Here is a 24,683-nt window from a genome sequence, read left to right as displayed (position 1 = left end):
CCAAGTGTTTTTAGCAATTCACCTGTGAACTAAGCAGAGCTAAATACACACAGAGATAGAAAAATGTTATGTAGTTATAATAAATGTGACAAAGTATAATATATAACTAGCAAGAAGTTTTATGATACACTAACTATAATTGATTCCAGTGATTTGTCTGTTAAAGCCAATGCAAATAATTGTAACATCTGTCAAAAACCAACCACTAGTATGAAAACCTTTTAACATTTTGCACTTAATAAACTATTTTATACATAAACTACCTTATTGTTTATATTAAAAACTAAAAAATATTCAGTCTGTTCCAGCCATTCTAACAAAAACTTTAATAAGTAGACATTGCATAAAAATGACACAATCCAGCAGTTATTTGGTAAGGCCAGCATAATCATAAATTTACCATCCATGCTTTTCCAAAAATACTAACCCATATTGTTCTCCCTGGACCTGTTGCAGGGATGACTAATCCAGCTGCTGAGGTCTCCCTTTATGTGTTTGATGGAACACTTGGCTTGCTAGACTACAGCTGTGTGTTTATGTGCAGCGCACACCTGCAGGGGCCTGACAAATAGCCGTAGTATGCAGAGTATACAAAATTACCCTGGCAGTGCTGCAAATAAGGAAGTTTCTGTTTTGAAGTCCATATGTGTGTGAGCTTGAGATGCCAGCTGGGGTATTTATGTTGCATTGCACAGATGTAAAACTGCCAACTGATTTTATACCAAATAAAGGCTAATCTTTTTATACATACTTGGTGTCAGAGTTATGAAGTGGTACATAAGAATGTTCTCACGACTTAGCTCTTTTAAAATAAAAGCTGACATTAAAAATGAACACACAATATGCATAGAGAGTAAAGATAAAAATGTACTGCATTTATTTAGATATCTGCTATACCAGAGTATCCTAAGAGTTTTATTATTAGTGATGTATAGTTATTAGGTGCAAATAATAAGGACTTGATTTATTGTATGCCTATACGCTATGCTATATATCCTTTTTTCCAGGAGGTCAGTTCAGCTCTGTGTTGAATCCAGTTTATGGGTTCTGAAATGTGAAAGCCCAATTTATATAGCTACTTAACTTGAAAGCTTTGCTTCCCTATTTTCAAATGTGTTTAATTTATAGCAGACTGATATTTTTTCATCAGACATAATACGAATTTTGAAAATTGTTAGCATTGTTAGTAGGCCCTGTTTGTGAGAAATACTTCTAAAAGTAATGTTTTCCTTGAAATACTTAAGAAATGCAGAGAGCAATATTAACTTCATTTGCTAAAACTAAAAAGGAGTACAGATAAAAGTCCTGATTACTTATTTATTGCACTCAGTACCTTGACTTCTAGCACAAATTAGCTGTGAAGACAAGGTGAAGTGAATAGCTTAGTTTTATGGTTCACTGTATGTTTATAGTTAATCCTTTTTAAATGGATTAAAAAAGGATTTGTTTTTCTGAGGAGATATAAAACTTGTCAGTTTGTGTGCTTCTGATTACATCCTTATGAAGTTTCTTAGGCACTCCATTACCTTTTTAGCCTCATTATACTTTCCCCCGAAATAGATTTTTCTCATTACTGTATCAAATTATTTTAGTGCTATTTTCAATTTGTTGTTTATTCTGGGCTGCTAAAACATTTGAAGATGTATAGAATTCAGCTTTGGCCTATGCTGTTAGAACATATACTGAAACACATTTAACATGTATGTGTAAAAACAAACAAAATGGGGGCAACATTGAAGTATACCGCCATAGAACATGTCCCAGAGGAGCAGGGAGTTTATTTTGCTAAACATGATGTACAGCTTAGAAGTGACTAGCTGTCACACAGCTCACCAGCCTGGTGGAGTTGGCTTAAACCAAAAAATGTCATATATACACAACCATATATGTGTATATACATGAACATGCACACACACACGGAGCCTAGAATACCCTTCTTTGGCTTCCCAAGCTCAAAAATTAAGGTCTGTGAATATCCCCAGTGGTTCAAACATTATCCAGATTCCCGAAGTTCAGAAATTAAATTTCCGGCTTATTAAGTATTAAGGCAAAATTTTCTGGCATTAGAGATCAGCTAGCTGAAGAGGTAATGAGGTACTTCAGGTGGAAGGAAAAGTTGAGCAGCACCCCACAATGCTGCAAAAGCATGCCTTGTGGGCTGGTGGCCTGGGGGAGGCAGCTCAGAGCGTCGGCCGCACTGACGTTGTGACTGCTGACAACTAGCCTACGGAGCAAAGAAGGCTGAGACACGATGCAGAGCGCCAAAGCCGAGCAAAGACCGGAAGTACTTCAAAAGGAGTTACTTCTGCTACATGAGTATAGGAAGTCTTAATTGTTGTTACTTCCTCTATTCAGGAAGCATATTTAAGACCAAAAGACCAGATTTCTATCACTTGGTGAGGAAATATGTTGGAAAGATGGTTGAGTTACGTAGTGTCGGGGCCAGCTCTCTTATAGAAGGATATCACTTCAAACGGCCTGCCGCTGCTGCAGGTTGCAAACACACAACTGAAGGCTTCTAGTTCTTGGCTCATGCACAGATGTCTTTCAATAGCTTTAGCCAGTAATTTCTTCAAATTGCTCAGTGTGTCAGCAGCACATGTCATCAATCCTGGCATAGTTGCTCAAGTCAGGCTACAGAATCCTTCGCTTACAGACACAGCTGCAAACAGGTGAACAGGCAGAAAGTAATTTGTGCAGCTTGGTGGCTGTCAGACAAAAGACAGACAATCTGTGTTTAAAACAGATTGCAGGCCTTGCATGAGCCAGACAAAAGGGATTTCTACAACTGCAAATAATTGCAAGGTTAACATATTTTCCTTTCTGCCATTAGGTGATTTGTTAAAATTGGAAACAATGAGCATTATAAATCTACACAGAAACTAGAGATAAGATGAAAGAGAAGAACAGATCACTAAATAAGTTTACATCCTTCTGTTGAAATGGATACGGCTGGCGTTTATATAGGCCTCCTTTTTACAAACTAAGCCAAGCTGTAATACCTATGAGGACATTCAGTACCTATTTAAAATTATTTTAAGGGCATTTAATTGACAAAAGAAACAATGTTGTAAGAAGAGTAAGTTCATAGTAATATTCTTCTATATTAAAAAAATGCTTTTTTTCCCCCCCAGTATTAGAAGAAAAAGCTGGAAACTTGGCTGTTGCCTGTATTTTGAATTATTAGTACTTGCTTTTGTTGTGTTAGAAGTTCTACCTAAATTCTCTGGATTTCATTCTAAGAGAATGTGAAGATTTATTGGGCTTTCATTTCAACTGTGAAGTGCTCCATTCCCTCAGATGTTATATGATAACATTGGGTAGATTTATCAAGTTTTCCTGTACTAAACATATCAGAAGACTTAAAATTTGTTAGAAGCAAGCTAACTGGAGTGCTATCCTGATTGGAGTAAGTTAGAAAACATGTACTTCCCTAATCACAGATATTATTTCTTCATATTTGCGACTCTAGACTATCTAACCCTTCCGCTTCTCGTGGGCTGTATAAACTCGCCTTGACCTCCCCACAACTTGTGCCGATTCCATGCGGTACTCATCAAGCTCATGTAATCTAGCCCGGCTTCCTGTTTAGTTTAGCCAGTAAGTACTTACGTGTGCTAATACTGATGAGTAATACTATGTTTGGTTTAAATTGTTCTGGCAATTTTGTTTGCCATGTTATTTAAAATGTACCAGTTTAGAGATCTGTGAATGGAAGAAGATGCAAAGAGTAACTGTCTGAGGTAGTGCCTGGTTTTGTGAAGATCTGATCCTGCACATACAGGATAAATCAGTCTGCTAAGCGTGCTATTTAAAATGCATTGAAACCAATGTATTTTCCTATGCATGATGCAGTAACGTATATTACAGTGAGTATATAAGTACAATAATACGATTCTGGCTAATCACAGAAAAGCTTTTACACACACATTATTTAAGTCATCCTGTCAAAGTTCACTACTGTTTTTCAAAATAAAAGGACAGCTGACTGAAATATAGCATGTGCTTTGTATTGTGTAGTCATGCCTATTTTACCTACTTGAGTCCAGCAGTAATGTTCTTATAATTGAAGAACACTATCATGAGATTATTTTAAGTTTATACTTTAATCAAGATCCAGTACTAAATAATTCTGCAGGAAAACCTTTCTTGGAGTTGAATTGACAAATTCCTTAAATTTCTGAACTGTAAAGATACATGTCACAAACACGTGCTTCAGTAAGTTGTAGTATGGATATACCTTTTTTTGTTTTTTGTTGACAGATTACATTGCATCCCTGATATATGTTACATCTTTAAAACTTCTTCTGTAATAAGTTATTTAAAGCTTTGATAGAATATTACTTGTAGTGAAACATACCTGATGGGATGTTATACTTGCATGTTATACTACAGGGCTTTCCTTGCATTTGAATTGTTTAAAATACATATTTTCTTCTTAACTTAATAGACAGTAAGGTTTTTAAACTCTTGTAAATTAATCATGCTAATGGAGATTCTCTAGTCTTTGGCCAGGGAAGATTACATATTAGCTTCTTTTTTATAATGCTGACAAGGTATCAATTGCTGGTTGGTTGTGCGGGGTGTACGCATATGTTGTAGCTTGACACTGTACATTGTTACGGTGTTAGCATGTGCATGCTTCATATATTCACTGTGAAGGTGAGATCATCATCTTTAAAGGATGGTTTTAATTTGTGTTGCTGAATCAAGTGGATACTGTATTTAAGGAGGGGAAAAAAAGTGTACTCATGCAGGTTGCTGTCTGCCGTCCAAATTGCTGATCAGAGAGTCTTTATACACATCGGTAATGTGCTGTGCAATATAAGCTGAAATATATTCCACAAGGGAGGAAAACGGAATAGGTTACATACGCTGTTCCTAAGTGCAATGAATATAAAACTCCATTACTCACTTTAAGCAGGTGCTTTTTATATGAGGCTTTAAAGAAATATAAAACTGCTGGTGAAATGATTGGTTTGTACAGACACGACTTAACTTCCAGTACTTTGACCAGATAAAGAGGCTAAAAATATTTCTACAAACATTTCTTTAATGATTTCAAGGATTAAAGGTTAATATCCTTCTGGTATAAGAAACTGCCATTCCAGATACTAAATTTACTGTTTCTTTTTAAGTCCTCAGTAGTGGTGTTGAGTATTTTAAAGAAAATATAAACATTTTTGCTAAACTTTTGGAGCATTATGTTTTTAAGTTTGTATCCTAAACCATTCATTTTTAAATTTCTGGGAGCATGGTGATATTTTATCATGAAGAAATGCAGTGCAATGTAGAAGACTGTGATCAAATGAGAATGCTACTCTAGTTAGCAACAGACTCATCTTTAAAGAATGTGAAATCCTGTCATCTCTAAGTGTGGAAAACTGGGTGTGAAGGGGTAATCTCAAATCCTGGAATTATGTTCTTTCAAACAGCAAACATTGTCTGAGAAGGAAAGCTATGAGGAAGTTGCTCGAGATAATAGCGATGTACTATAGTTCAGTCGTCTTCCGTGTAATCTCTATCACTTTTTACTTTTTCCACCCTGTAAGCACCTCGCTGCTAGCTTTCCTCATCTCCTATTTGTAAAATGTCAGTGGTCTCAGCATTCCCCACTCTTCTACTCCCAGCAACTCAAGCAATCAGACTGTTAATGATTACACCTTAGGTATCAGCACCTTATTATTTCTGATAATACCATTACTGAGCGCACCTGCCTATGTTCATCTGAATTTTTATAAAAGTTTGCAGTATCTTTCCTTTTAGATGCATTGATTGCTCTTTCCAACCTCTTGAATCCTTGGTTTGTTGACTTTTTTATTGTCCGTAACTGTTCTGTCCTGTGTGCCATTATCTCAACTTGAGCGTGTGTGCATATTATCTTTTTTTCTAGTAATTAGTTATCCATAGTTTTGCTCTGTTTCCGTAGTTTTCTGGACAGATTTTTACACTGCACTGATCATTGTAGTATCTGAAGTGCCTCCTAATAGCATTTTAGCTGACACATGGCTCTTTTCTCCCTCTCCTCAGAAGCAAATCATACATTCACTGTAGTGGTTTGATTTTATCCGTTTTTTCTTCAGGAAATAAAGCTTACATACCCATTCGGTCAGTCCTTCTAATGTACATATTTTTATTCCAAGATTTTATTCCAAAACTTCCAAATTTAAGTTCACTTTGAAAGAGAGGGAGAAGCTTCAAAAATTTCCAGCACAGTTTCTGAAAGCTGGAAAGTGGCTCGAGGAGAGAAACCAAATTAGCTCCTCCAGTGAGGAGAAAGGGTAAATTCAGTCCTTAGCTCTTCTGTTTGGCAGCAGGGGGGTGACCGGGTGTCATGCAGGTTCCTGGTGGCTCCCAACATGTGCAGCTCCCAGTGGGACGGAGCAGTTGTTGTCTCTTGTGTAGCAGGTGTGTTACATAGCACTTGCTTGAGGGTTGGATCTGCACTGCTGAATGGGGCTTTTAAAGGAGAAAGGCATGCATACTCATGGGAAACCAGGCTTTACATGTTTCATGGTTACAAAATAGCTTATCTAAATAGTTGCATGTTAGAGAAATGAGTTCCATAGTTGAAGTGGAAGGTGATGAGCCTGGAGATGAGCTCTGGTTCCTCTTGAGCTATGTTCCTTCATCCTACATCCTAGAAAGCCTGCTATTTTTTATGGAAAAAAGTGTGCTGTAGCTAAAGAACAGAGGTACAAAATACAGGCTTTATTCCAGAGTCTAAGATGTACTGGGATGAAGGCATAGCGTGTTTGAAGGTAACACACTCGACCTGATACTGTATTTAACTTGAACTAGTCTTAATGGAGAATCAGGGTAGAGTTCAGGTTTTCTGTGATCACACTAGCATATATTCATGAGAAAATGCATTTTAGTATTCTCAACGTGTTGACATTTTGCATGGGCTGTTGAATTTGTTCTCCGATACAGCGAAACTACTGTATTTGAAAGGGATAGGAGGCAGGTGTATGGCCAAGATGGAAGCAGTGAATTGTGACTGCATACTTCCAGCTAAAGGATATGTTAATAGAAGTGCAAACTGTCAGCACTTTCCACTGTCCATCAGCCTGTTTTTATCTTATTAGGAATCTTGCTTCACACACTTTGCTGTGGAAGTTTCTAAGGCTGTTATTTATCTGCAACCTGGTGGCATTTGAGCCCATGTCATTTTAGCATGTCTCTTGTTGTTGTTATTGGCCTGTTAAGTCTAAAGGAGTGTGTGGGGATGAGATAATCATTTCTTGGAATAGTGGTGCGTATACTGGAAATTGCTTGAGACCATTTTGAGAAAATAAATAGTTATGATAATAGCAATCATAATGCAAAGTAAAGTAGAGTTGAGAAAAAAATAGGCATGACCCTGGACACTTACCTAAAGTAAGTTGCTTGAATTGCTCAGTTTTGAAGAAGAAAGAAAATAGTTCTCCATGAGTGTATATGTTAAGATTTCAAAATGTAGCCCTCAGATCATGGTGACAGAAATGTAAAAGGGTGGAATTGTAGGTCTCAGCGAAGGTGTTTGGGGAACTTACTCATAGTGATGTAGTTTTATGACAGAAAAAACTGAGAAAGCTTTTATAATCTGACTTCCACATTTTGGAAAATCTTTCTCTTTTTCTCTCATTTTCCAAGTAAAAACAAAAAAAACCCACTGATTTCTCTTCTGCTGTTGTGTGGGTGGAATCACAGTGACCCAAAAAGTGCTTTGCAGCTTCTAGAGATGCTTGAGCTTCCATGCTACTGCTGACTTGCTGCAATGAAGAACATGGATGCTTGTGCTCCCCCAGTGCTTTGAACATGACCTGTAACACTGAGGGCCAGCTAAAACTGATTCTTGTGTCTTCTACTATGTCCACGCTGCAGGGAGGAATGAGTGAAGTTTGTTTTTAGTCTCAAGTTCCTCAGAAATGCCATCTCTCTAACCAGGTTCAGTATAGCCTGACTGAAGTCTTCAGTGAGTACTGTGCTTCAGCAGGGATTGAAGTTAACACAAGTGAGCATCTCCCATGAAGGAAGTCAGGTTTCTCTTGTGCTTCAGTTTATACACCAGCTTTTGTGTGTTGGTCATGTAAAACTTAAATGTATGTTTATATGAAAATAATAGGAAAAGCTCTCTTGATTCCAATGAGAGGTAGGCCTGAATGTTATTTTGTTTGCCTAATAGCTATTTGCCTTTACTCATGGATTGATTTCTTTTTTCCTGAGTTCAAAACCATTTTGACATGTGTGACAATCTTTTACTATATTATCTCATCAAACCATATTTTATTGGTACTTAATGCTTTAAATATTATAAAAAAAAACTTAAATAAACTTAAATATAAGTTTTTCCTTCTGAGGCCATTCCCTAACTATGGGAAGAATTCACATGGAGCTGCTTCTGAAAGTTTTAGTCATTCCTTATTAATTTCCCATTTCATTTTTTGCAGTTCTCTCTTTTATGATCTTTCTGAATAATTATTTTTATATTTCAGGGATTTGGCAGCACATAGTCCCAGTTCTTGTCCTGAGAATCAGAAACTCCTTTGTCTTTTGTTGGTTTCCTGTCTTTTCTATTGATTAGTCCAGATTTTCTCTCTTGTTATTTTTTTTTTTTTTTTTTTTTTTTAATAACTGCAAATTTGCCTTATTACTTATGGATTGGTAAAAGACACATAGGCCATTAGTGAAATGACTAATTAGTTTTTCTTTCTTCTTTTTTTTTTTTTTTTTAAAAAGCTCTTAAATGAAGTTATTGCTCAGAGTAAGTAGGTTTGTTGACAGAAATGCTGGCCTGAGTTCTGAAGGTGCAGTTGTGAGCTGTCTTTAGGAATTTGATTCCCACCAGCGTATGCACAATGTTGGCTGGATGCAGGGGTTTGGGGCAAGCCGCACAGTCGGGGTGTGCATGTGGAGAAGTCGCACCCTGTTACCAAAACAGCAGGGGAAGGCTGTGGATACCTGCCCTAAAAAGTGTAAGAATCTCCCCTAAAGGCACAATGCTTCCTGTGCATTAAAGTGCGCTAGTGCACAGCCGAGTTTAGCCTAGGAAACCTTCCTGCCTGTTTTCAAGTTCTGCGGTATGGAAAGAACAGCCTTTTAGGTCTCCAAGGGTGATATGTTATATTCTGTGTGTGAAAGTTTGGTTCAGCTAAAACAGCCAGTTTGATCACCATGTATAAACATTGCTATGGGAAGAAGGAAGTACTTGGTTTTTCTCACAAATAGTTTTGCAGTGGACAACAGGTTTCTAGTACAAAAATCACACAACTAGAAAATTTTCATTCTTATCTGTAAACAGCCTAGAGTTGTATTTGATGGAGACAGTTATATTTGTCTCTCTATTTCCCCAAAGTCTTTGATTATCACGTTGCTGATGAAAAAAATAAATTTAAGAAAATGTGAGCTGTCTTGGGAAACATAGTTGCTCTGTTCTCCAATTTTGACTAGTGATTGCACTGAGTAACAAACTCACATAAATCAGTGTGTTGCTTTTTAAAGTGGGATTCCAGAAGAGCAAGGACAGCAAAAATTCTGCTTACTTTGTTGTCCTATGCGACCAAAATATGGCATTGTATAATTTAACACCCTGCTAATAATTAAATATTTAAATGTTAAACCCTCTGCTCAAGAAAGTAATGTGCCTCTAAAATTCTGTGTACAGATATCCTTCAAAAAGTTTTGAAATAAAAATGGCTTGCTGCATAATTACACTTAAATTTACATTTAGCAACATTTAGATTAATTTAATAGATAAGATTATATTAGATTACATTAGATTAATTAAGAAAACTTCATGTTTTTCCTCTGATATCATGTTATTTGAAGGACAGCTAAATGCTTTGTATAGTAAACACCAGCTTAGCAGTACTAGTAGCATACATTTGCAAATTATTTTAATTCATTTTTTTCCCTTCAGATGTCTATATAAACAATATTTATATAAATCTATATAAACAATATAAATTTTTCACAACTTAAAGTTGATATTGTATGACACAATGATTAAAATTCAATGAATTTCCAGGACATTTGCTATCTTTGTTAGTGGAAAAAGGCAGTTTTCTGGCTATTTTTTTTGTTTACGCATTGGGGTTTGTTGGTATGTAGCAGTGAATATTTTCAAAGACTTGCAAAGTGTAGGTGGTATCACCTAGGAATAATGTGTGTAGAGAAGAGCGGAGTTAGAGACTTGTCTTTTTGACTTGCGAGGGCTAAAAATGGGCAGGAGGATTGCCAAAGGAGATAAAATAATCATAGGAAGGGAAGTAGGAAAGGAAACAAAAAGAAAGGAGGACCAGTTGACACTGGTAAAGGTGTCAGTGTTTCTAAGGAAGTTGAACTGGTATCTAAAAGACCTTCTGATTTTCTTTAGAAGCGCCAACTGACTATTTAAAATCACAGGAAATAAATTTTGGTTTGATTTATTGTCAAGCTGCTTCAGAATTTGATAGTCGCGTTGGAGATTTTATCATTCTCATGAAATGAACACTGGCTTCTGAGTTGCGGAAGTGTGTTTTTTTGACTCTTTTGAGAACTTAATGATTTCTCTCAGATTTTACTTACTGATGTTGAAGTTCACTGAATGATCTGAATCTTTCTTGAAAAACAGATATCCCATGTATAGTCGTCTTTAAAATGTATTATCTAAGATTATTAATTGAAAATTACATTTCAGTTTTTTTCTTTGTAATACAGTATTTGATGATATCCAGTCTAACCTCTGCATATGATTACTCTGGCCAGAAGGTCATGATAACATATAATTTGTATCATGTAGTTCAAACACACAACCTATACAAGCCTTTTTGTGTTGTTGAGAACTAAAGCGGAAATAGCCTCTTTCCTTGCTTATAGAATACAGGTTGGATTTGGGCGAAGTTAGTGTTTGTAACAGTAGACTTGTTTCCACTGCTTCCTCCTTGAATTCATGCTCAATGCCTGAGTTAAAAATATTTTGGAACCTTTATCTGTGTACTAAATTTAGGTTAGTATTTGGGTTCAGAGAACATTTCTTACCTAGGAGTGTTCACAACTTCTGATTCAAACAATTGCTTGAGAAGATGCTACCTCCAAAAACTTCTTAAACATTGGGGGGGAGAAAACCCCCCCGATCCTCACTTGTTTAAACATGTCTTTGCTGAAATATGTATTTAAGGAATATTTCAGCTATGTGTACAGCTGCTGAGGCTTTGATTTTTATAATGAGTTTATCCCCATTGAAGAGATCCAGAACCCGAGGGAGGTTATTTGAGAAGAATTGAAAGTATGAAGGGATGGAAACTAGTCAGATGCATAGGTAGGAAATGAGACTTGTTTCTCCTGCACAGAACAGTTTAGCTGTTTGACGAGTTCTGTGAGTATGGTTCTTCATTCCCAAACATTTTCCGAGATTGAAGAAAACGTACTCTTTTGCTGTATTAAACCTGTTCATTATAAATGGTTCACCAAAGTCTCTAAACTTTTTGTGCTTTGAAGCAGAGACTTGAAACTTGGCAAGAGAAATCTTATCTTTGTGATGAAAATCCAGTTAGACATCTTGAGTTCCTGAAAAATTCTGTATTGCATGTTCTGTGTAGGGTTTTAACAGTCAGTGAATGGGTTTTCTGAGTAGCCTTCAGACTGGAGCTGTGGAAGTTGACCAGAATAATTTCTTCTGGCAACTTCTCCGTTATTGCTGTTGTCTGCTACGGTATCAGATGTTAAATCTGAGAGCTGGACGATGTTGTTGTTTGGTGCCAAAGCAATGTAGAAAGGACTGGACGTGATTGTGCCATGGTTTTCTCTTTCCTTTTCAAATAGTTGAAAACCACAAGGAGAGTGTTCATCCTGTCCCTCTAATGGGTGTTCCAGAAAGAAAGAGCTTACTACTGCTATCAGTTACTTCTTTGTCATATGCATTAAAATATAATTGTTAGCTGCTCCATGTTCTTGGCTTCCCAGCAGGAGCCAGCTGGTGCCTGGGTAAAAATGATGGTCTGAGTTGTGCTTTGCTGGCCATCATGTAGAGGCTGATTGGTTCGCTAACTGGACAAATATGCTAAGTTACTTTTGAGTTTAGACACTACATTTATTTTAGTAGTGGTAATAAGTATTCATAAATTTGCATACCTATTTTTTACCCAGCTTTTCATGAAGACTATAGGAAATAAATCTTTGACACGCTGCTGTATCTTGTTGAAATTAGACAATGGGTCCAGAAGTTATTTGGTGAGGGAACAGGCATGAGCAGAGACAAATATAGGTAGCACAGTCATGTGAAACTTGTCTCTGTGTTTTCAAATAAGTGAAGTGAAAGAAATGTATCAGTCATCACACCTCATTTTTAGGCGCAAAAGAGTTGCAGAGACACAGAGGTAAGAGGAAGCTACTAGTTTGGAGAAGGCTTGAAAGATTTGGGGCCAAATTATGAACTCCATTTTTTTACTTTGACTGGAATCTTACAGCTGCTATACAACAACATCTTGTAGTCTTGGTTTTGGAATAGGCAGAAGGCAAGAAAAAAAAATACTTGTTGGCTGCAGCACAAGGGGCTCTGTAGTAATTTATAGGAAGAACCAGAAAGTAGAGCCAAGACTGGGAAATGCCTCCTGATACCCTATCTGCTTTTGAGTAATTCATACATTGTTTCTGATGCAAAACCATAGATCAAAGGAGATTTTCAGGTTTAAGAGAGGTTTGCCCCAGGAAAGATTGGGCATGAGTGGGTTTTTTCAGACTAAAAGTGGTAGTTGGTCTTTAAGACAGATAAGTTGATTGAGTGTTGTAGTGCCAGACTCACAAATGGATTGGAGCAAGCAGTCTTTTGGCCTTCCTCAACCTCGCATTAGAAAAAGGATGGACAGACCTCAAACGCAGAAGACAGGTTAAATTTTGATAGGAAGGTATGTACAGAATGTGGGAATCTACTTTCCTCTGGCAGTCAAGTTTACTAAATGCTGTGTGTCCCGTTGTGTGCTGGTTTTCCCTTCCCACCTTGGAAAGTGTTGTTTATTCAAAAATTATTTTAATGTATTTCTAAAACAAATCTTAAATAAATACATGGAACAGATATCCTGCAAAGTGTCTGGTTACCAAATGACTTTCTGTGCCCTACAGCATATATTTCAACATTAAAGAATTGGAATAGGCACAGTGAACCAAGCACAATTATCAGATTTAATGCTGAATTTTCTATTTCCTCTCACTTTTAGAAATATGCTGTTTTCCTTACTAATTCATACATATTAAGGGTTATTCTTTTGATTATGTCTTTGAGAGATGATACAAAAAGCTAAAGAATTCAGTTTTTAGAGAAAGTATTAAATATCTTTATGTCCATCTATCTTGAAATATATACCAAAGTGTTTTTTAATTTTTTTATCTGATATTCCGTAACAGTTTCCTTGCGTAATTATGGACTTTGGCACAGAGTCGATGTTACATATGCAAGGAAATGGTTCCATAATTATACTAATGCTTGCATAATTAACAAGGTGCTTGCTAATTTTAACAGGCAAATTCCAAGTCGCTTTTGCACAGGGGGAAAAAAAAAACATTAAAACCTATAACTTCTGTTAGTTTTTCCTTTCATATTTCTTACAGGTGTTGAAACAACTTCTTTTTAATTTGCGAGTGAATTTATGTATTTTTTTTCTGATAGGCAGCACCGCACAGAACAGGAGGGCTGGCTTGCTCGGTGCGCGGCAGAGGGCTGTTTTGCGAGCTGCCCTGGCGAGCTCCGCCAGCCTATCTGAGCGCCGCCGCGGCACCTCCCCTGCCGCTGCCGTCCCGGGCAGCTCTTCAGAAGTGGCTGCCAGCAGCACTGATTTCTTCCAAACTGCGCGGTGGTTTTCTGGTGCGCGCAAATGGGGGCTGAGCAAAGACCACCAGAACGTATTTCCACTTGTGACCTAAGGCGAGGCTTGAACTCTGGTTTCCGTGGAAGAATGGCAAGCGTGCTGGCCGCCTGGGCCGTTCAGCTGCACGTATTTAATGCTTTTATATTGCTACTGAGCAAAATGCTGTTGTCTAAGTGCAGCCTGAAAACACTTCGTCACTTGAAGTTCTTGCAGTGAGAGGCTCATAATAAAAACATGAAAGAGAATAGCTGAGGTGACACTTATAAAGTCAAAACAAAAGTGTATGTATGTGTGTGTATATATGCATATTTATTATATATCCAGTTTCTAAGTGGCCTTATGTGTTTTTCTGTGAGTATCCATACATACTTAATGTATAACTGTTTGTATTAAAAAGTCTGTGTACAGTGTTTTCTCGCTTGCAGTTAAAAACTGTGAATCACAACAAAAATGCTGTAAGAACATCTAAGGTAGATAATTAAAGTATAATTAAGTTTAAATGCCTTGGTGAAGGAATATAAAAATATTTAAATTCAACAGGCTAGTACATTTGCAGTTTTCTTTTATTAGGTGTGAAATCTAAGAATCCCCTGCCAACTCTTGAGGGCTCAATCCAGAACGTTGAATTGAAGTACTGCAGCACATCATTGGTCAAATGTGCCTCTGGGACCGTGGGATCAATAAAAATTTGTGCCAAAGCCCCAGGTATGTGCAGCTGGACCATGTAAAACTTTATTGCCTGTATAGGAGAATTGGCCTTGCTTTTTACAAGGAGAGTTACTGAAACAAGAATTTACTCATTGTTCCTATGAATCAGAGAGGCTTTTTTGTATTCTGTTTTGGGGTTTTCTTTATTATTATTATTGAGTGTGCCAGGATGATCCAGTCTGGCCTCAGTATAATCAGTTTTGACACTGAGTAAAAAGTAAAACTGTTGGTTTTGCTGCTGAGACAAAAATTAATCCAAAAGCACTGAATAGACTGGAATAAAACTGGATTTTCATATTACACAAGATATTTGCATTTTACTTTATTTGTAGTATGATTTTGATATAGTCTTATTAATTTTTTAATGTCTCCTTTTCCATTAAGGCCACAAGTACATTTTTCATTTGTGAAGTCTTTGAGGCCTTTATGATAGATTGTTTTTAAATTTCTTTACTAGAATTTTGTTGGAAAAGTATACAGTAACTTTTCCAATCAGTGTGTATGATCTTATACAGCTAGTGCTAAGAACAGTAAAAATGTAGTATATTTAGCTCTAAATTGAGTTCATGGTGATTTTTAAAGTTGTTATTTTTTAAAGTTGGGATAGAAACACTATATTAATTAGAATTGCTTACTTTGAAATCCTTGTGGATGTAAAGACTTTTACAAGATAACTTTAAGGAAGTTATTTAATAGTTTATAAATGCTTGCTCATTTGGTTTCCTCTTTTAATTCTGTGCTTATGATTTTAATAGCTGTCCTCTTCGGACTAGTGAAAAATGTTTATATGTTGAAAAATTATCTCGTTACTGTAAAAGGTGTAAGAAGTCTAACTTTTATCTTAGGTGATGGTGGAAAAGAGAAGCTGATTCCTTTAATTCAAGGCCCCTCTGACACCAGAGACTTACACAGCAGTAAATGGCTCAATGAGAGCAGAAAGCCGGAATCTCTCTTAGCTCCAGATTTGGTAGCCTTTACAATCCAAATTCCACAGTATATGGACTACTGCCATAATTCTGGTAAGTGCAAAACTCTTGTTAAGCTGGTATCACATTACATTTTCCTATCCAATGTAGTTTTCAAAAGAGGGGCTTGATATAAAATGTGCCAAATGCCAGAGTATTTTTCACATACTGCACACATTATAACTTCACTTTAGCTCACTATTAGACACCAAAACAGAAAGCAGCATTTTGATATATGTCCCCTTTAATAAGGAATGCTCATTGACTTTGGTTGCCTTTTAAATAAGTTATACAGAATCTTTTGTAAACATTTTTTTTTTTTTGGCAAGGTCCATGTTGAAAATGTTAGTTTTATTCTTTTTTTTCCTTCTTTTTTTCTGTCTACTGAGTTGTGCTTCTTATACAGAAGTTGACAGGCTGGATTCAAAATGGTTCACATAAACTTGCAGCATAATTTATGATTCAATTAAGAATTTATTTATCTGCATTATAAAAAAAATAGATGATTTTTAAAATGCTTCAGAGCATGCTTTTGACTTCATCTACCTTGTGGTGGTTCTAAATGGGAAGCAAGTTAATTGCAAGTTATTGCTTGGATAAATTTAAGGATGTTGTTGACTGTGGGCATAAATACTCTTACATGGCATTCTTATGGTGTCTGTGGCCTTTAAACAAAACATTACTCTGTTTCAAGGAATATTGTCGATTTGAAATCTATCTAGTTGAAAATAATTATAATAGTTTGTGAAATACACACGGATCTAGGTTTTGCTGTCAGTACGTTGCATTTTAAGAATCATTTTTTCATCTTTTAAAATGTTTCTCCTGTTGCTGTGCTGAGGACGGAATCAAAAAGTAGGAGAAGGAAACCAGTGAGCACCTAGTCTAAGGGAAGCAAAAGAATTAACTGCCCCCAGTATTATGAAACACAACCCCCCCCCCCCCCCGAAAAATACGATTTTTTTTCTCTCGTTTCTTTCACGTCTAATGGTCCTTGAATGTTATCAGTTTGAAAAGTAACGATGAATGTGTTACTATCTTTGTAATTTTTATGTGCATATGTAAGCAGTATTTCCTTCTTATATAAAGTAAATACTAGTAAGCACTTCGCACTCTAGCGGTTGTTAGGTTATTTTTTATAACTGCATTTGTGTGTTTCTTAGGCAGTACCATACTGGAAATGTTTATGACAGTGTTTTTATAACAATTATCTTAAGTTCCTGCCACTAAAACATTAGGTAAAAGCATTTCACGATTCAACAGTCTCTCCTAATTATTCAGATTCTTTAAAAAAAACAAAAAACAAAACAACAAAAAAAAAACCACAAAAAAACCCTGCCTGTTACACCTGTTGCCTCACTTAAAATAATCACTAATAATAATAATAAATACTATTAATATTATGGACATTTAAAAGATATTTATCTTCTGCCTTTTTCTAGGCAGAAATAAATCTTTTCAATTTAACCTCCTGATTTTGTCATAGAATATTGATTGAATTTTAAAGGCAGTGTGCATGCTTACCTACACCGTGGAAATTTTGTTGTTGTTGCTGGTTACAGTGATCACATACGTTTTAGCTCATCAGTATTATGGATAGTTCAATTAGATAGTAGCGCATATTTGATAGGTTTCTGACAGAGGATGCTTAAGAAAAATAAGAAACCAGTAAATCAGGTGCAGACCTGACTTACAGTGACTTAGGCCAGCTAATGATGCAGCAGAGAGTGGGCTCATAGTAGAATAGTGTCTGTGGTACCTATTTTGTAGATGAATGGGGATAGATGTAAAATGCCAGGATTTTAAATTTTAAAATCCTCCCCAGTTGCCTCCAGGTAGTAGTATTGATTCTGTATATGGAGTGATATTTTGATAACCTGCATTCTTAGAGCTCCAAATCTGTAAGGCAGCACTTACGAGTGATGAGAGGGAAAAGCTGAATGATACATTACAGCTTTAGTTTGCATAAATGTGGGGAATAGTGTACTGGAAATGAGCTTTTAAAAAATTTAAACTATGAAAAGTTAAGAATGCTTTAATTATCTCAGAATCAGAAACAAAGGAAGTGGGAGTTAATTGAAGCCTTTCTTTTTCAAATACTTGCTAGAGGAACTGAGGCAATTCAATACAGGAGATACGGATATCCTTTTATGAAGACTATGAAAGCTACATGGAGAGAAAACACGAAGTGATATGAGAGCTTAAAAATGCTTTTGCTGTCAGTCGCAGTCACTTCTGGGAATTAGGAAAGCTATGCTGGATAGTTTAACAGCAAATTCAACTTAGGCCACGTGGGAATTAAAGGGTTGTTAAAAGCTGTACTACTGGAGATGACTTTGCAATATGAAGTTGAGCCATTTGGAGCTGTTTGTGCTAATAATGGTAGATACGATGTTCAGGAGTAGAAATTCAGAATACAAAGAAGCCTAAAGAGAATAGCGCAGCCTGCTTGTAGAAAGAATGGAGACAAAGCTATCCAGCGAAAGATGAAAAACAACATCTAGATTTGTTCTGTATTATCAAATTGCTAGAGGTAAGGCCAGGCCTGACCAACCTGTCTAATTCTACAAGGTATGTATAAAAATAGCTATCTAGCTGAAGCTCTGAAAGCACATATGCCATTTCTCCAAGAGCCGAGGGGAATAGCAGTTCCGCTGGGCTGGGGTTGGGTCAGGCGTCACCTGGCACTCAGGTAAACTCAGCTTACTTCTCCCCACACACAGGGAGTCAGAAAACTTAGCAAACTCGATGTCAGTGAAGCTGACATTGGTCATGTGGCAGAAGGGTTTGCTTTGGAGCTACACAAAGCTCAGGAGCTGCAAGTTAGCCACCTCCGTTCCCAACCGAATGCTGCAGTGTTCCTGTGTGTATCAAACCAAGAGATGTAGTTGCAGGGAAACTTCTGGGCACTCTGGCTAAAGAAGAGACCATGACCTGGGAGAGTTTGTAGAGGAATCTTGGACTACAGCAAGCCCCCTAGAAGTGATTTTTATAAGTTTTTGCTTATATAAAAATTGGTGAAAGAGAAGTAACTAGTTACATTGTGCACCTGTGAAGCTGAATGGAAAACAACAGGGTCTAAAATCAAAGCAGTAGTTTGGGCATAAGGTGCCAATGAGAAGGTTGTGCAAGTGATAGGTATTTCTTGAGTAAATCAAGGCAGATTGACTGGAGGGGAGATGTTATGGGACCTTTTCTCCACCTCCCTTTGTTGCTTCTTGTTCCCCCCAAGTCGTGGGACTCAGGAGGGCCAGCACTGCTGCGCACTTGTCCGTGGTGGTCCTGCAAAGGCCGAGGGTTTATTTACAGTCTGAGTAATGGAGAGTATGGAGAGTACCTACCATACTAGCATTTCTTTTGCTGGTGTTTTACTTGTTGATACGGAGAGGAAGAGGAAATCTCAACGATGCTAGTAGTGACATACCGCATTGAGCGTAACCTGCCAAGAGAAATCTTGGTGTTTATAAAATGTTATTCTAAGGAGGGCAACATATAAAAAGTGCATGCACTGATAATCACTTGGCAAGGACATTTTCATGGTTAGTGCACAAAGTGTGTCATTAGCACAGTGGAAAACTGATAAACCTATGGCAGAGGAAGACTTTGGGGATACGGGAAATAAATACGATTTTATTTAGTCCTTAAACAGAAGTCCACATGCTAGTGCTTTTAGTCCTGGGTACATTAATTTGGTGTATGAAAATCTGCCACGGGGACTTATATGTGTAATTGTAAATATCAGTGGATATGCTCCCCAGTCTTTACGTAAGCTGCAGCACACAAAATATATGAGAGAGAGGAGGTTATAACACTAGCCCAGTGCTTGAGAAGGTCTTCTTACTGCTTTTCTGAACTAACCCTGGATTTATTAACCCTCGGAGCAAGCTGCAGCCCTTGTTTGCTTCACCTGGTCTTTCAGAGAAAGAGGGAGATTGGAAAATGAATGGGGGTGTTAGGATTTAATTACAAGCAGCTGTTGAATAGATGAGGTGAGCTGATTAAGCTCTGTTTGGTTTGCCATATTGAGTAATTGGCAGTGCATGCACAGCCGGGCTATGGAGAGCTTTCCTACCTATAAATCAAGAGGAAACAAACTCAAAAACACTATTAATAAACGGCTTGCTTTGAGCTTGACTTAAACATTCAGCAATGCAGCAGTGAAGCGGAGGAGCAAACAAAAATACCTATATTAAATTCATGCTCCCTTATGGTAAATTGGTACACCCGGCTGAGCAAGCGAGAGTGAAAGCAGGCTTCTCCAGTCTGTATCGGAGCTGCATGACAAATGCAGGGCAAATATTCAACCTTGTGGAATTTAGTAATTTCTAACTTAAGTCATAGTTTTCTTAAGCTTCCAAGGATTTTTTGATTTTTTTCCCCCAACTTTCAGTATTTTTGAAGAAGAGATAAGATCTCTCCTTTTCTTCCCCTACAAATAAAGAAAAATGAGATATCTGCAAAGTGAAGATATTCTTAAAAAACTGAAGAAAGCATATCCTCAAATACAAAAAGAAAAGTTATAAATGTTTGTACCAGAAACGTTATATTTTTTTTCCTCTTATGTAACAGCTGATTTTACCTGGTAGTACTTATTCAAAATGAGGTGACAGATTTTACATGTGTTTGTTTATATGTATACACACCAATATATGCTCCTACACTCCCATTTCTAGCAGTTAAGTACAACTCAGTGGCATCTTTTTAAATTATTTTTGACCGCTCAGTTTGGGAATATTGCAAAGTCTGGCTTTTAAAGCTAGAAGAATGACATTTTTAAATTTTCAGTTCTAATTTAAGTGAATGCCTGTGCTAGTAAATAAAAATTACTTCTAAAAGAGAATTCATAAACTATTTTGAAGTATTCTGGAAGTATCTGACACAGTAAATGAGTAAAAATGCTTAATGTATTGTAGTAATTAAAGACAATTTGCATTTGTGGTTTGGGCATAAATGTGTAAAAATTATAACCATCTATCGTATTACATTTCCTTTTCTTTCCCTGAGGATTTCACTATGTACTTTATCTGTAATTGTTGCCAGTTTTCTATCAATTTCCCACTGGGCTTCTGGTGCAAAAAATCTTATCCTCCCGATGACAGAGCTTGCCTGAATGATTTCATGCTCTTAGCATTTTTGTTCACGGGAATTAGAGGCAGAATGTAACTGCAGCTGAACATAGCATCTATTTTTGTAATTTTGAAGTTTAGACTCTGTTATTGGAACTAAATGAAGAGATGCAGGTGTTCTCCAGTTCAAGTCCTTTGGGATTTTTTGATGGTAGATGCTTGAAAAGAAAATGCATGTGTTTCCAGAGTCAAACAGCAGCTGTGGACAAGGATTTATGTTTTTCTCAGAACTTTGGGATTTCAAAATGTTACATTTAATCACATGCACAGAGAGGAGAGCAAATGTTAAAGATGTTACATATAAAACTCGGGGACTGATCTTTTTACCATACCAACTAGTTGTGGGAATAGAGGAACAAAGTGATCTTTAATCTTAATATGAACAATTTCAAAAGGATTATGATAGCTGCCAGGACTCTGGTCTTTTGAGAACTGTGCTCTTGCAGCACACAACATTTATAGCCTCTTAATTACTTTTAAAATCTAGCTTATTCTCATATTTTGCCTTGGAAAAATCTGAATGCTAATAGTATAAGTTACTGAAAACTTAGTATTCCTATAGTTATGTTAGCATAAGGTCAATCTAAATTGAAATAATTACACATTTTTACAAGAATTTTGTTAGTTATGTTCTGTGGTTTTCAGAATTGGATTAAAAATCTGCCTGAACTGAGAGGCTAAACTTAGAAGTTTTCAAGTTGCAAAACTTGCAGGCAGGAGTATTTTGTGGTAGTGCAATTTCAAAATCTCTTAAAATTTTTGGGATTGATTGGTCATCATAAATAAAATGTCTGACACCTTGGTGATGAAGAATGACGTTTTACTTCTTTTTTTAACAGTGAAGGAAGACTTGTTTTGTCATTTAATGTGATTTTAAGAGCTGGGGTTAAAGAAGGTGCTCATCTTAAGCTAAGATGTGCTTCATATATAAAGCCTTCTGTTTAATGGTGATATGGTACTTGCAGAAAGATCCCGGTTTCTCTCTTACAGATCAGTCTCTCCTTTCACAGCTTCTTCACTGAAGGCACAACACTATTTGGGATGTAAAGGTCTATACCCATGGAAACTGATACAGCACGCTGAACATTTTAATTTTATCCCAAGTTCAAGTCGGGGCAACAGATGGTGGTGCTGAGCAGTTCAGGATGGGAGGGTGGAGTGGGGAAGAGCAGGTTGGTACCAGTGGTAAATCTAAATTTTAGTTAAAACTTATCTGTAAAAGCCTCTATTAAAATTAGTTTAATTTTGTACTGTATCTACCAGTTTCCTTGTCCCCCATCTTCCCCCATAACTCCCACAGCCAAATATTTTCTGTGTTGCAGCGAGGGTAGGTATGAAGTATTTTTCCAGGCCTAATCACCTCTGTATCTACTGTCTTACAAAGATCCCAAACCTACTACTTGTTCCAAGAGAGAAGTATACTTGTACTCCAGTGCGGTCTGTTACTCTACAAGCTCCCATGGTAAAGTTGTTGTCTGTGTCCCCTAACATCAAGGAGGGACATTTTATACCTTGCTGCCTAGGTGAGTATGATTTCCAGTGGGTTGCCTAACTCCAGCGAGTGGCAGTAGGTTCTGGGTATAGAAAGGTAATTGTGCGACATTGGAGTAAGGCAGCTTGTTCAACTTCCCGTTGAGTAATTCTGCGAGTCTTGTTGGTGGGAGAGGTGTATTTTTCTTGCATCTCTCTGCTTATGTTGCAGTCTATTTTTGCCAGTGTGCCATAAATCCTTTGGCAATATATGTCCTAGAAGTCTGTACCTGTGACTAAATAAGTTTCTGAATTTTGCAAATTGAGACTGGAAAACTGATTGTAAATTGAGACTGGAAAACTGATTGTAAATTGAGACTGGAAAACTGATTGTAAATTGAGACTGGAAAACTGCTCCATCCTAGCAGTTGGTAGGAAGTCAGCCTGCACCGTTAAGTACCCAGAATATTTCTTTTTTTCTTAAGCATTTTCTTAAGCATCACTTACTGTTTAGCTGTGCTGTCAAAGGTGGTGGAGTAAAATCTGTAGCCGAAGGAGAGCTTTTTCCTTTGTCCGACTTCCTTTTCTTGATAGGGTTTGGCAATATGGCAGAGTAATATCAAAATAGGGACACTGAACAAGTGGACCCAAGTCCAAGTAGCAGCAGCAGCCTGCGACATTGCACTAGGAAGTCTGAGCACGGGAGTTGGAGAGCCTGATTAGACGTGCTCTTCTCTATTGATCTGCTACAGAGTTGAACCATGGAAATTGCTGAGAGAAAGCTTTTTCTTTAGAAACACGTTATCTGAGTTTCTCACTTCTTTTGGCTCAGGATAACAGCTTTCTGCCTGTAGGTAGTGTACCTGGTCTTGTACCTCCTGGGATGGGGGGTTGTGCTTCAGCATTGGCAAATGAAGATGTGACTTTTGAGTTGTGGGTAATACAGGGAATGTGCACTTTAAAGTGCATTAAAGAAGTCTCTCCATCTTCTCTTCAACCAGAAAACAGCCTAGAAAATTCTTTAAAACATTGACTTAAAATGGAGATGTTAAAAAGCCTTTATTTTTTAACCTTTTAACTCATTAAATTTGTAAAAGTTGGAGAATGGCAGATAGGAGGTTATTTCTGCTACCTTTATTTTGTGTGTATGCATGTGTGTTTTGTAGGATTTCTGTTCACTTCACAGGCTGGCAGAGTCAAAGTATGCTGCGTGTCAAAGGGTTTCCCTGTGGCCACCCAAGTCATATTTAACGCCTCTGGTATGGGGGGAAAAAAATCTAAACGGGAGTTTGAATGGTATCTCTTTTTCCATAACACTTTAGGATAATACTTCTGTACTTCACCTATTTATGAAAATGCATTTGTTTTGAGCACCTTCTCTGCTTGTGGCATTCTGAAAAGGCACTATCAGGCAGGGTGACTAGATATTTACTGATGGTGCAGAGATTTTTGGAAACATGATAGGCATATGCTCTCAGCGATTGCTGACACATAGCTTTGGACATTGAAATCTGTTTTTAATTGAGAGAGTATATGTTGGCCAACACATTGGGATAGCTCCTACTCATTTTGAAAAAATGCCATGGGATCTTTAACTTCCATTTGGACGCTTCCCAGACATGGGCATAGGGGACTGTAACTGTTTACTTTCAAATGATGTTTAAACTGTTTCCAGCTTTTATAATTGAATTATATTGCTCTCACTACTGCTTTTGTGTTGTGTATGGTTCATGTACCGTATTTTTTTTGTAATGAAAAGTTAAATAGATATCACTAAAAATCCATGGAATATTAGTAGTAAAATATGTGTTTTGACTATGGCAATCTTTATTTTTCAAATTTTATTAAGTTGATTAAATACCATGTTGCTGAACAGAACTGTAGTGCATTTGATGAAAAACAGCATAACTTTCAGTATCTCCACTATTTTCAATAATGTGCAGAAATGCACATGTAGAAATTGTGATTACTCTTTAGGTTCAGCTACTTAACTGAAACCTTGATTACTACCTGACACATTACTACTAGTATAAAATTGAACTATGGTCTAAATGTCTGTGTGTGTGTGTGTGTGTGTGTGTGTGTGTATTTTATATATATTTGCATATATAAAGCTTTTTCTCAGCAGTTTCCATGGTTCAACTCTGTAGTAGAGCAAAAGAACCTACAGGTCACTCCAAAGACTCAAATGTTTTGATTATAATACACACAACTGTACTAGCAGTCTTACTTGTATGGTTTGGGATGCAGTCTTAAATATACAGACTGAATGTTCAACCACATACTCCTCTCCTGCCCAAACATTGCTGTCCTGAAGTTCACCCAGAAGTTCATTACTATGATTCTACAAATGGCCATTTGTGGTCACAAAATAAAGTTGTACAAGCAACTGAATAGTTATGGTTTTATGTAAAAAGCAAGAGTTCACAGCCAAGATTAGACAGAACAGATTCTAATTTAACCAATAATTTTAATTCAGCTAGGTAATTTCAGTGATGAACTCTGAGCTAAGATGTATTCCTGTACTTGACCAAATGGCAAATGGTTTTGAACAGCTCCAAGGTGTCCAGCTTCAGAAGCATTAAATAAGG

At 36.9% G+C, this 24,683-nt stretch overlaps 1 protein-coding gene across 9 annotated transcripts in view; it reads left to right on the top strand.

Annotated features, from left to right (window-relative positions):
* The window catches only part of VPS13B (vacuolar protein sorting 13 homolog B), a 483,999-nt gene that overhangs the window by 146,640 nt on the left and 312,676 nt on the right, over positions 1–24,683 (top strand). For all 9 annotated transcript variants that reach the window (XR_010388020.1, XR_010388021.1, XM_064507672.1 and 6 more), the window contains 2 exons: positions 14,394–14,528; positions 15,377–15,550. Coding sequence is in view for 7 of the 9 variants with exons in the window: in XM_064507672.1 (XP_064363742.1) it covers positions 14,394–14,528; positions 15,377–15,550 (309 nt within the window). In the remaining 2 variants the exon portion in view is untranslated. The remainder of the gene's footprint in view (positions 1–14,393; positions 14,529–15,376; positions 15,551–24,683) is intronic.

The sequence above is a fragment of the Dromaius novaehollandiae genome, chromosome 2, assembly GCF_036370855.1.
Source record: "Dromaius novaehollandiae isolate bDroNov1 chromosome 2, bDroNov1.hap1, whole genome shotgun sequence".
Lineage (NCBI taxonomy): Eukaryota > Metazoa > Chordata > Aves > Casuariiformes > Dromaiidae > Dromaius > Dromaius novaehollandiae.
Note: the sequence above shows the minus strand (reverse complement) of the source record. Positions and strands in the feature narration are given on the sequence as shown.